Raw genomic sequence first — 13,368 nt, 5'->3', positions numbered from 1 at the left:
GAGCGTAGAAACAAGGATGGTTTTAATGTTATGGCTGATCGGTGTAACTCAGCTTATTAAGACACTGAATGCAAAAGTGCTGATTTTCTATTATTACATATCAGATATGTGTCCAATGCACAGTCTAATCACCACTTACCTGATACTTGGACATATCTGTGGTTTATTAACAGCTATGCAAGGTATGCAAAGTAGCTGGAACACAGCTCTGCAAGGACTCATTCACATCAGCTCTCTGCTACTCAGGGTTTAGAAGTCTCAGGTTTATCACCATCACCAGCAGTTAGCTATGTGACTAGATTAGGATTGGTTAAAGGGGAATTCTGCTGATTTTTCTAAATATCAGGATAGTTAGATGGTTGCCATGTGAACAAGTCATTCAGAGAGGTTCAATGTGAAAGCCTCCGTTCTAGAGAAACTTCCAGTGTCAGAATTGTTTACAGTGGTGGTGATAGGAACCAGACATCCAGGAAGAGTTTACTGACTCTACAATTACATTAAAATGTACATATTGCATTAAAACATTATTAATATGCTGCCTGATGCCTGAGACATTGTGTTAAGATAGATTTGAGATAAGATTTTGGCCTAAAAACATATATATCAACATTATACATACAAAAACATTACATATTAAACAAAATATAATTGTGGAAAAGGTACATGGAGGAGATATTCATTAACAACCTGACACAGTTTGAGGTGGCAGATTGATGTGAATAGGTGGGGTAAATCTTTTAACACTTAGCTGCACTGCTGGGTTCAACTCCCCGGCTGGGTAACCAGGGTCCTTTCTGTGTGGAATTTGCATGTTCTCCACAGTCTAGTGAATGTATGTGTCTTTATGTCTGCCCTGCGATGGACTGGCAACCTGTCCAGGGTGTTTCCTGCCTTCCGCCCAGTGAGTGCTGGGATAGGCTCCAGCACCCCCTGTGACCGAGGAGGATAAGTGGCTTAGAAGATGAATATCAGCCTCGTAGCTCCAGCACAAAAAAACGAATCAAGCAAACTACAGACACCAAACATGTCTTGACTGATCGACTACATTTGCGCTAAACTGTGCAAATGAGGTTTTTCACATAACTGTTCCTTTCATGTCAGTTTTAATTTGGTTAGTATTTTAAATTTGGCTTTCTCCGCTTAAAGGTGCACTGCAGCCAAGGTAAGACTTTATGTAACCATTACTACACCTGTTGTAAACACACACCTATTGGCCTCCTACAGCAGCGCCACAATAGTCATGCGAGTGCTTGAGGGCAGGCAGTTTGAAATGCTTTTATTCCCCCACTATGGCAAATGCAGAAGATAGCCAGAGAGCTAATGCTACTTCTAAGAAGCCAAACATCACGTCTGTATTTAATAGGCTTTATATCAGTTTACTAATTGCTGTGTTGGGGTTGTTCCCAATGGTTGTATGTTGTATTTTGTGCAATGCAAATGTTACTGTAGTGACAATGAATGAGAACACAAAAAGGATACAAAATTGTGAGTTCTGCCAAACTGATGAGGCTGAGGGATGCAGTGCTGCGCTAACGGAATATAACGTAACATGAAAAAAAACATTAAATGCTAGTTTTAGGCCCGTTTTAACCTTTTCTCAATTCACTTAATTGTCACTTTTTGTTAAACAGTTATAACTGAAGTTTGGTGGGAGGAACACGCCTGAAACCCCTCTTTCTTCCAATCTAACGCCCTATAAATTCACATCCTCACCTTCTGTTCCCTTGATGAAGCGTTCATGATCCCCACCGCCACCCCATCTTCTCAGTTCCTCAGTCCTTCATCAGTCCTGCTACAACTACAAAGGGCCTTCTAGCTACAGGCAGAAGCTGCCCAGAACTCCAGCCCAAGTGCTCAGAGTTCTCCCCCCTTCCTCAATCAGTCTTCTCTCATACCACCACCATGTTGAACGCATGGTCTGAACTTTCAAATTCACTGTAGATTCACTTACCCAAGGTCTGAAATGTTGGCTTGTATTAATTTTATGTGGGGGGGAAAAAAAACACAGTGAAGAGTTAAAGTTTCAATTTCATTTTATTGATTTTTTTGTCCAGAGGCTCAGGTTTTTGTTTTCCCAATAGGAAATTGTAAAAAATGCAAGGACATTCCTAACACTTAATGATAAAAGATAAACATAAACATGTAAAAACAACCTTTAAAAAGCTTTGGGCTCAGATACAGGACGCAAGTTCCAAGTTTCCACGGGTTCCGCGCTCAAATTTGCAGCGACATTCTTCTGAACCTTCTAAAACCAGTCTTCCAGTTTTTTTCCCACATGAACCATTATGAGTTCCAGTTTCACTAATACCGGTCTATGTCTTCCTCCTACAGACGTTGGTTGGCGTCCAGGTAGGAAGACTGAACACTTTCCTACAGTCCGGTCTTTCCCTCAACCTTTCCATAAAAGCCTTCAATACCTTGTAAACCATTTGACTTAATACTGTAATCCTCAGTGAAGGAGGACGTGTTGAAATGGCGTCTTTCTGCAAAGTCGTCCCATCGTAGTGCAATGCTCACGGCTAGGAGGAATACAAACTTCTACAATCATTCTTGTATCTGCTCTACAGGGAGAGGGTTCACATTTCCATGACTGTCTATAAAGTAAAGCAAGCAAATACTGTAACAAAAAGGAATGAAAAACTAAAGTAATGGCTTTGAACACTCATGTCCTTCACATGGAACATTTCCCCCCATTTGTCAATCATCTGTTCATTCATCTGATTGTATCTAGTCTGTCCAAACCAACCGCTCTCTGCCCTTGGGGCAGTGATCCGACTGGCTGAAACTATATGGCTGGTTTCCATGACACAGATCAAGCCTAGTTTTGGATGACCGTTCTCCATTAGGACAAATCTAGGACGATTCTTAATCTGTGTACCAGAAACTAGACCTCTCTTTTGATCCGGGAGGAAATGAGGACATCAGTAAAGAAGACAAACGAAAATGGAAATGAAAAGCTATCTAGTGTTGAGTCCTTTCGTTTGATTTTTTTTTTTCATTCTGTGTTCAAGAACATTCGTTCAGGATTCCTCTGGTTGTTTTTGGCCCCGTTTGTCTAGTGCTAACGTCTACTTCATCAAACACTTACGGTGGGGTTCCGTATGTGCTTTGCTACATTTTCCTCCTCCTTACATTACCACTACTCCAGGGGTGTCAAATGAAGGTCCTAGTGGGCAACAACACGGCAGGGTTTACCATTCTATCTATCGTTAGAAAAAGAAGCCACTAACCTCTGCAATGCTGTGGGCCTCCAGGATTTGAGTTAGGGATGGGACCGGTTACCAGGTTCAATGAAAACCGCAAACTTTAATTCCGATAACCATGTACAGTTAGTGTCTTCCAGCAAAGTGCTTACTAGTTTGTGAAAAGCATGGTGGTGGTAGTTCATTGTTTGATTGTGTTATAGTTGGTATAAAGAAATATGAGAAGTCTATCTGTGATGAAATTATTTCCGAGTATGTTAGTGCTTTTTACAATTTTTTGGTATATTTTAACAATACCGAGAGAATATCGAAACTGAGATACTGTGATCTTTTTGAGATACTAGATCGTCCCATCCCTAACCTGACATTGACACCCCTGCACTACTTTCCAAATCCTGCTCCCACGCCCCTCGCCTTCTCCATCCTCCTCTCCTTTTTAAGCATTCTCCTCCGCCTCCTCCTCAAACTCGCCCTCCTCCTCAGCCGTGGCATCCTGGTACTGCTGGTACTCGGACACCAGGTCGTTCATGTTGCTCTCGGCCTCGGTGAACTCCATCTCATCCATGCCTTCGCCTGTGTACCAGTGCAAGAAGGCCTTGCGGCGGAACATGGCGGTGAACTGCTCGGAGATGCGCTTGAACAGCTCCTGGATGGCTGTGCTGTTGCCAATGAAGGTGACTGCCATCTTCAGGCCGCGGGGTGGGATGTCGCAGACGGCCGTCTTGACGTTGTTGGGGATCCATTCCACAAAGTAGCTGCTGTTCTTGTTCTGGACGTTGAGCATCTGCTCATCCACCTCCTTCATGGACATGCGGCCACGGAAGACGGCGGCCACCGTCAGGTAGCGGCCATGGCGTGGATCACAGGCCGCCATCATGTTTTTGGCGTCAAATACTTGCTGGGTAAGCTCGGGCACGGTCAGGGCACGATACTGTTGGCTCCCCCTGCTGGTCAGAGGGGCAAAACCAGGCATAAAGAAGTGGAGACGAGGGAAGGGTACCATGTTGACGGCTAATTTGCGCAAGTCAGCATTCAGCTGGCCTGGGAAGCGAAGGCAAGTGGTGACGCCGCTCATCGTGGCAGAAACAAGGTGGTTGAGGTCACCGTAAGTGGGTGTGGTTAGCTTGAGAGTGCGGAAGCAGATGTCGTACAGGGCTTCGTTGTCGATGCAGTAGGTTTCATCTGTGTTCTCTACCAGCTGGTGGACGGACAGGGTGGCGTTATAGGGCTCCACCACTGTATCGGACACTTTGGGCGAAGGCACCACGCTGAAGGTGTTCATGATGCGGTCGGGATATTCTTCGCGGATCTTGCTGATAAGCAGGGTGCCCATGCCGGACCCGGTGCCACCACCCAGTGAGTGCGTGAGCTGGAAGCCCTGCAGGCAGTCGCAGCTTTCAGACTCCTTACGCACTACGTCCAGCACCGAGTCTACCAGCTCCGCTCCCTCTGTGTAGTGGCCTTTAGCCCAGTTATTACCAGCACCGCTCTGACCTGAAGCGAAATGTGAAGAAAACATTATAGAATGAGGTCATCCATTCGGTAAATGCCAGGTACTGCATTTAGAGACCTGCCACCCTTACAGTGTCTCTCACCATCATATTATTTGATCTAGACATGACCAACTGAATGGTACCACTAAAAACGACAAGTAGTAGCGGATAGGCTTTTGCAAGCAACTGCCCTCTTCCCACGACTCACCAAACACAAAGTTGTCGGGTCTGAAGATCTGTCCGAAGGGGCCGGAGCGGACAGAGTCCATGGTGCCGGGTTCCAGGTCCACTAGAATAGCTCTAGGCACGTATTTACCTCCTCCATTACAGAGAGAGAGAAAGCAGAAGGAAAAGAGAACACACCAGCTCAGAACAGCACACATTCCAGAGAAAAACGAGTCTCATGATGTCTCCTAATGAATTAGAAGAAGCGTCTTATTTGGCTGCACTGAGCTTGTGTTTATGCCTCTACTGGGGAGTATCATAATTCATTTAAAACATACTGACGCTGTCAAAAGAATGTAACTTTTTCCCTTTACGGCAGCTGCCTTTGAATTCTGTGAATATTTCATGACGAATTGATCGTCAGGAAAGGTCCGAAATGACCTTGAAAGCTGCATTAACAGGGGTTAAGAAAGTTTTTCTCTCTCCTATAAAGTTATAGTACCCTTTTAAAATCAATTTATAGCCCCCTATGAAGTTATCAAAAGAAATGCTGCAAATAATTCTTCTTATTATTATTACTACTATCTTATTATAAATGTTGGATCCTGGACATTTAAAAGGTTTTAACACTGGACATGAATGTGTCTATCGTTTTGAACATAAACATCAGTAAGTCACACTTACTTTATTATCTTACAATGCCTAATTGCTTTGTAACCTTAACTAAGCTATGTCAATGCAGCACATTATACGATGCATTTTGAATATGTGAGTACATCTCTAGCCTACGTGCATGTATATGTGTTCTAGGGTGGTACCTGTAGCCTCATTATAGTAGACACTGATTCTGTCCAGCTGCAGGTCGCTGTCTCCATGGTAGGTGCCTGTTGGGTCGATGCCATGTTCATCACTGATCACCTCCCAGAACTGTAAAACAGATCAGTCCACAATAAAACTCATTCTTTCAATTAGACAACAGCACTCATTCAACCCTTCTGCAGTAAAAAATAACTTTAAAGGGACAATCGCTGGTCATGAGGTGCTTCTGTTGAGAGAGACAGGGTGGAAAAATAGAGGGAATAACAGGACATTATGTCACCATTCAAATTCCGATACCAGTAACCCCAAACCTGCTTTTTATTCACTGACCGACTATTCATTCGAACTCGACTGCCCCACAGTCTGTTTGTGTGTCTGACTGACGGCTAATATTAGGCGTGGACATATATGGGCTGAAAATGATTCCAATAACCTGTGGCTGATACCAATATGAGTAGGACTGCAGAAGAAATTCAGTCTTAGAAGTTGGTCACATTTACTGCTTCTCATGATCCAAGTAATCTGAAACACATGGTGCTGAGGTCTGGACTCTGGGGCGGACAGTCCCATTGTTCTGAGAATACCAGGAGCTTCTTTGTTTGACTTGCAGACGTTCTTCTTTTTTGTCTATTTCCTTTTCTCAGTAAGGGTTCTTGACAGCTACACATGAAAGGATGGACAGAAACACCTGTGGATTTTTCCAAACTGAAGCGTGTTTGTACTTTAAGTACGGTTTATCTGATGGGGACGGTTTTACTGGTCTACCAGGTCTGTATCTGTATCATTTTTTGAACCCCAATTTTGGAAACTGCTGTTTTTCCATCTATTTTTCTCACAATTTCCCCTCCTTATTCAAGCAGATTATCTCCTTAAGGAATAAACTGTACTTTCTGTTTTAACTGGAAATTAAATAAAGGACTTTTGCACAGTACAGTAAATCTAAGGTCTAAACAGGTCATCGGTTGTAATTATCATCCGTAATTCCAATCTCAATCCTTATTACATTTTCCATACAAACCTTGTATCTCCAAAATGGTAATTTTACAGGAGAGGGAAAAAACCTACCTTACTCTCAATGTAAGTCAATGGAACCAGAATTTTTTCCTGGTCATTTTGAGGCATTTCTTTTAGTCCATTCATCATGAACTTTGCGTAGAATGTAAAGGGTAACAGGTATTTTCAAATTATGTCAAAAACTGAAAAATGTCAAAAATGGAGATACAAAGTTTTCTTCCGACAACAGCGATATACATCAAAAACAATACATCAGCCGATATATCATGCTGCTATATTCGTGTATCTTGTGTTTGGAGATTATTACTAATATGGATTTAATATGGAACAAAAAGAAACATATGGAGGTATATGCAATCCGCCCAACTGCCTAAATGACCTCAATCTGAAAGACAGTGAGAGTAAAGAGAGAGAGAGAGAGAGAGAGAGAGAGAGAGAGAGAGAGCGAAATGAGGAAGGGATGGCAATGGAAGATGGATCTCAAGGTATAGGGGGAGTAATTGCTTTGAAAGAATGAGGACAAACAAGCAGGGAAGTGCTGAGTGGCAGTGGACAACTCCCATCGCGTCCATCAAACCATGCGAGCAAAACCCTTACTGCCATCAGACCCATCAATTAAACCTTATATAACCGACTTAGATTTCCGCTTGGTCACCATACACGCCACTCATGGAAATCCACAATGAGAAAAACAGTTACCACAAAATATGACGGACCCTCTTCTCCACTATGGACTCGGTTAGGCACACTGAACTGGATGATATGTCCTGTTAGCTTGATGGTGTAAGCACTGCAGCCAGCCCAGATGGCAATTATATGGTAATTAGGGCTGCACCGATACAGAAATTGTGGGCCGATACAGAAATCTGATATTTTTTCATGTACGCATCTGCTAATGTTGATACATCAATGTTTATAAAGCATAGAAATTGGGACTAAATCTACCTGGCTTAAGATTAAAGAGTAAAGTTTTCTTTTTTTAGGGACGTAAAAAGAGTAAAATGAATAAAATGCAGATATTTTAGTATCACAGCCCAGCAACTATGTTTTTAAAAGCAATTATCTGGCAGTACTGGTATGATTATTATTCATGCACCCCCTCATGGTAATAAGGTTATCAACAGGGAACGTTCCACAGATGATGTTTGCATCGCGATAGCGGTTAACAAAGGATATATTCTGCGGCCCTAATCAGTGCCATGGCTGGGCAAGACTGCATTGCTAAGCAGGCAGGAATTCCATGTCATCCTCCCTTGCAATCCAGACTAAATCTGGAAATCTGGTTTGGAAACCACAGGCTGGCAGAAGAAGCAGCTGGGAGACCCATTAGTAAGTCCACATCTTCCATCTGCTGGAGCCCACCCCTCCCCACCCAGAGCCTAGCTGGGTTCGAGACAATGACTGTGCAGTCAAAGTACGCCCACACCGAACGCACTACGGTCATTATCTTAATAATGACTTAAACCCAGAGCTTTCATTAACTGAAGCCCTTTTTTTCAAAACGGTGACAACCTTCAAGATGCTGAAGCCGTGGACGACTACCTCAGCATTAAAACTGCCCATCCCATAAGAATATCTGATGTATGGCAACGTATGGATTTCAAAAAAGTGACTTATATTAGCATATATGGATTTCCCTTATATCCAGCTTATATGAGTCACATATACGTCACATATATATGCCAACTTATGTGAAATTGGCCTTTTTCAAATATATTTCAGCCATACGTCAACATATACAAACGTATGTGTAACACCTATTCATATATAGACAACATATATTACACACGCATGCCAGCTTCTAAGGTTTTAATGCATCTTCTTTGTTTCTTCCACATACGTCCGAATGAAGAAATGACTATAATGGCTTAATTTATTAAACTTTAAAAACATGTCCATGTAAGCTGTGCAATAAAAATCATTTAAACTTGAAATAAATTAGTTTTTTTCTCTGACAAATTGAAATAATTTAATATGTAAAAGCAACCAGTTAACACAGTGACAGTTATAACTGGGATGTATTCGACAATGTATCAGACATATATAGCTATATATGATCCATATATTATGCAGATATGTCCAATATTTGATACTAATTGATACGTATATGTATGCAATGTGTATTTTAAGATATACTTTATGATATATGTGCATATATGACCATACATCAGATTTCCGTACGGGACCGCTGCCATTTATGTTTTAGTACAAGTAATAAGGGGGTTAATAGCAGATTAGAAGGTAGATCCTCTTATCATAGGCTGTGATTTGCCATAGACTGACATTTTACAGTCCTGAATAATGAAAAGATATGAATAATGGCAACAAATCTATAAAAAAAAAGAATATGCACATATTAAACAAAGGAATGTTTGATTTAAATATTCATAAGGACAAAGAGATCATCTGCTTAAGACAACTGGCTGAGATTCATGCAGGGAGAAATAGTTTTCTTTGTCAGAGATCCTCTCGCCCCACCCTTCCCACCCTCATTCATCTGAACGGAGAGGACAGCTGCACCAAATATCGATTGAAAACGTCGAATTAGGGGGAAAATCGACATATATAGGCTGTAGATTAAAAACAGCATCATTTTTTATCCCACAAATATGTATTTTTTTTTCCCTGACAGCTGTATAGCTTAGCTAGGTCGGCTTCTTGTTCGAATTGTCCGTTCCACCTTAAACAGCGCAGCGTTGCATTGGGCGCTCGTGCAGGCGACTGGATGGAACTGTGCGCGGCTTAAGGTGGAACGTGAAATTCGCACACGCCACGCCCGTTAGCCGGCAAGAAAAAGATGGAGAATGAAAGAAAAAGGAAAGAAAGGAATCACGACCGCGACCATTTTGTTGGGAGACGGATAGAAAGTACATATCAGGTTGTTTCACGTCAATAAATGACAAATTAAGTCATTTTTAGGCAAATTTAATGAAGGAATTGAATGAATGAATAGGCGATATTAATGATTTTGGATTCGTGCTAGCCAGAGAAGAGCTATGGTCGCCTACCAGCAAATCAATGAAACATAAAACGAAGGCACAGACTGACCTACATGTTGATCATTTATGAGGCCTTTAGCTTCTTAATTCAGCTTCTTTATTCGAATTTTTCCGTTCCACCTTAAATGGGGCAACTGTTACAGTCTGGCGCCTCAGGCGCCAATATGTAACTGCTGCACCGTTTAAGGTGGAACGGGAAAATTCGAACAACAAGATGGGTAATAGGAAAACATCTTAAGCCTTGTTGCATATAATGCATTTTACATTTATTTATGCACATATGTATGTGTTAAGAGGGTTTAGTAGTAATACAATGAGCAATTCACGTTCCTTAATATTCTTATTTTATTAATTTATTATCTAAATAATGGTCAGCACCGTTAGTAAGGGTAGCAGGCCACTCCTCTGATATGGAGGTTTCATTGTTGTGTCTTAAACCCACTCCAGGCTGAATTATGAGAATGTTTATTTCATTTTCTCATTTTTTTCCAAGGAAAAATCAGAGCTTCTCTTACCTTGGCACCGATCTGGTTACCGCACTGACCGGCCTGGATGTGGACAATCTCTCTCATGATGAACGCTGAAGTGCTGCAGTCTTCTCCGGGTACAAGTCTAACGGCGTGGCTCCGCTGGAGTGAATGTGGCTGGACAAAGGCTTTATAATCCTGGACTCACTCCAGAACGAGGCTCGGACAGCGAGGGGGCGTGGCCAGCAGGCGGTGGAACGATTTGATTGGTCTGAGTGAGACAATGGGGGCGGGGCTTTGGGCCATCCGAGCTGATAATTTAATCCAGAAAACACACAAACATATATATATATATATATATATATATATATACACAGATCAGGCATAACATTATGACCACCTCCTTGTTTCTACGCTCATTGTCCATTTTATCAGCTCCACTTACTATATAGGTGCACTTTGTAGTTCTAGTTACAGACTGTAGTCCATCTGTTTCTCTGCATACTTTGTTAGCCCCCTTTTACCCTGTTCTTCAGTGGTCAGGACACCCATGGACCCTCACAGAGCAGGTACTATTTGGGTGGTGGATCATTCTCAGCACTGCAGTAACACTGACATGGTGGTGGTGTGTTAGTGTGTGTTGTGCTGGTCTGAGTGGATCAGACACAGCAGTGCTGCTGGAGTTTTTAAACACCTCAGTGTCACTGCTGGACTGAGAAAAGTCCACCAACCAAAAATATCCAGCCAACAGTGTCCTGTGGGCAGCGTCCTGTGACCACTGATGAAGGACTAGAGGATGACCAGCACAAACTGTGCAGCAGCAGATGAGCTATCGTCTCTGACTTTACATCTACAAGGTGGACTGACAAGGTAGGAGTGTCTAATAGAGTGGACAGTGAGTGGACACAGTGTTCAAAAACTCCAGCAGCACTGCTGTGTCTGATCCACTCGTGCCAGTCCAACACACACTAACACACCACCACCACATCAGTGTCACTGCAGTGCTAAGAATGTTCCACCACCCAAATAGTACCTGCTCTGTGAGGGTCCAAGGGGGTCCTCACCACTGAAGACCATATATATATATATATATATATATATATATATATATATATATATATATATATATATATATATATATATATACAGGGGGTGAGCAAAATCAAAATAATGTTAAAAGTGTAATCATTGCTGAATGCTGAATACAAAAGCAGGGTTGGGATGTAATGGAATACAAGTATTGGGAATACATATTCAGAATACAAAAATTAAGTATCTGTATTCTGTATATTTTGTAAAAGCAGTATTCAGAATACTTTTAGAATACTTACCCACTACATTTAAAAAAATATATAACCATCTTTAAGAGAAACACCATCAATGCTTGTTAATAACTATTTCAAATCAGCCCATAGTGTGTAAACACTTACTCTAAAGAAGAACTTGAAAAACAGCTTCTTTACAGGCACTGAAGGTCCTACTAAAGATGTAGTAGCCTGTTAAATCAAAGTGATGATCAGTTATTAATCTCAGTGTTACTGAGCTCTGCTAAAGCCTGAGTAGACTGATAAATCAATATGATGATCAATTATTAATCTCAGTGTTACTGAGCTCTGCTAAAGCCTGAGTAGACTGATAAATCAATATGATGATCAATTATTAATCTCAGTGTTACTGAGCTCTGCTAAAGCCTGAGTAGACTGATAAATCAATGTGATGATCAGTTATTAATCTCAGTGTTACTGAGCTCTGCTAAAGCCTGAGTAGACTGATAAATCAATATGATGATCAATTATTAATCTCAGTGTTACTGAGCTCTGATAAAGCCTGAGTAGACTGATAAATCAATATGATGATCAATTATTAATCTCAGTGTTACTGAGCTCTGATAAAGCCTGAGTAGACTGATAAATCAATATGATGATCAATTATTAATCTCAGTGTTACTGAGCTCTGCTAAAGCCTGAGTAGACTGATAAATCAATGTGATCCGTTATTAATCTCAGTCTTACATATCATTACCTAAAAATCACACAGCTCCACACTTTTATAGTCAAATTTGCAAAATCGCTGTAATATGGTGAATTAGTCCATGAGGTGGCAGAGGGATTGTGGGAGCAGCACTGGGACTATTGAAACAGCAGTGGACTTTAGCGGGAAATGAGAGCCAAAATAATTTTATGAATTTTGCAACTTCGTTTAAATAAGTGAATTTTTAGTTAAACATATCAACAGAAGAACCACTTACAGCACGGAAAAGTGTGGAATAAATAAGAATTACAACAGCAGAGTTTTCCCCACCTGTTTTATCAATATGTATTCTGAATACATTACTTTTTATGTATTGTAATGGAATACATTACTGAATACATTAGGACAGTGTATTCTGCACTCAGCCATCATGACATTTTCAAAGTATTTTGCCCAAATCTGTACAAAAGTGATGTGTTTAGAGTCCATTTAAAATACATTTATAGTGTGTCCTGGTCAGGTACAATGGAAAAACTTTTTTTTATTTGATTCACACTGTTTCTCGCTACTACTGGTTGGTAGTTTTCTTCATTAGTTATTATTTTAATATATTTTATGAAAAATTTGCTTATCATTAAATAAAATTCCAAAAACTTTTTTTTCTCTCTCACAACACCGATGTTCAATTTATCACCCAGAAACATGTCCATTACTGATATTGATTTATCAGTCTACTCAGGCTTTAGCAGAGCTCAGTAACACTGAGATTAATAACTGATCATCGCATTGATTTATCAGTCTACTCAGGCTTTAGCAGAGCTCAGTAACACTGAGATTAATAACTGATCATCACAGTGATTTATCAGTCTACTCAGGCTTTAGCAGAGCTCAGTAACACTGAGATTAATAACTGATCACACTGATTTATCAGTCTACTCAGGCTTTAGCAGAGCTCAGTAACACTGAGATTAATAACTGATCATCGCGTTGATTTATCAGTCTACTCAGGCTTTAGCAGAGCTCAGTAACACTGAGATTAATAACTGATCATCGCGTTGATTTATCAGTCTACTCAGGCTTTAGCAGAGCTCACTGAGATCCTGACTAATCATAATATTAAAAGACACTATATGTATGTTATTAAAATGGTGTAGACACCTGGCCATCAAACATTTCTGAAATAAAGAGTTTATTAACAGGGACTTTCCTCACCATTGCTGCAGTAACAGGTTCTGGA

At 40.9% G+C, this 13,368-nt stretch overlaps 1 protein-coding gene across 1 annotated transcript; it reads right to left on the bottom strand.

The window, feature by feature from the left end:
• Positions 1–2,015: 2,015 nt before the first annotated feature.
• tubb5 (tubulin, beta 5) lies at positions 2,016–10,338 on the bottom strand. The gene is made up of 4 exons (XM_036594717.1): positions 10,209–10,338; positions 5,680–5,788; positions 4,905–5,015; positions 2,016–4,697 (listed from the first exon to the last, which is right to left on the bottom strand). Exons 1-4 carry the CDS (start codon positions 10,263–10,265, stop codon positions 3,640–3,642), a joined length of 1,335 nt encoding a protein of 444 aa, XP_036450610.1. The 5' UTR covers positions 10,266–10,338; the 3' UTR covers positions 2,016–3,639.
• Positions 10,339–13,368: the final 3,030 nt, after the last annotated feature.

The sequence above is a fragment of the Colossoma macropomum genome, unplaced genomic scaffold, assembly GCF_904425465.1.
Source record: "Colossoma macropomum unplaced genomic scaffold, Colossoma_macropomum, whole genome shotgun sequence".
NCBI classification, from domain to species: domain Eukaryota; kingdom Metazoa; phylum Chordata; class Actinopteri; order Characiformes; family Serrasalmidae; genus Colossoma; species Colossoma macropomum.
This window is presented reverse-complemented; position numbering and strand designations above follow the sequence as displayed.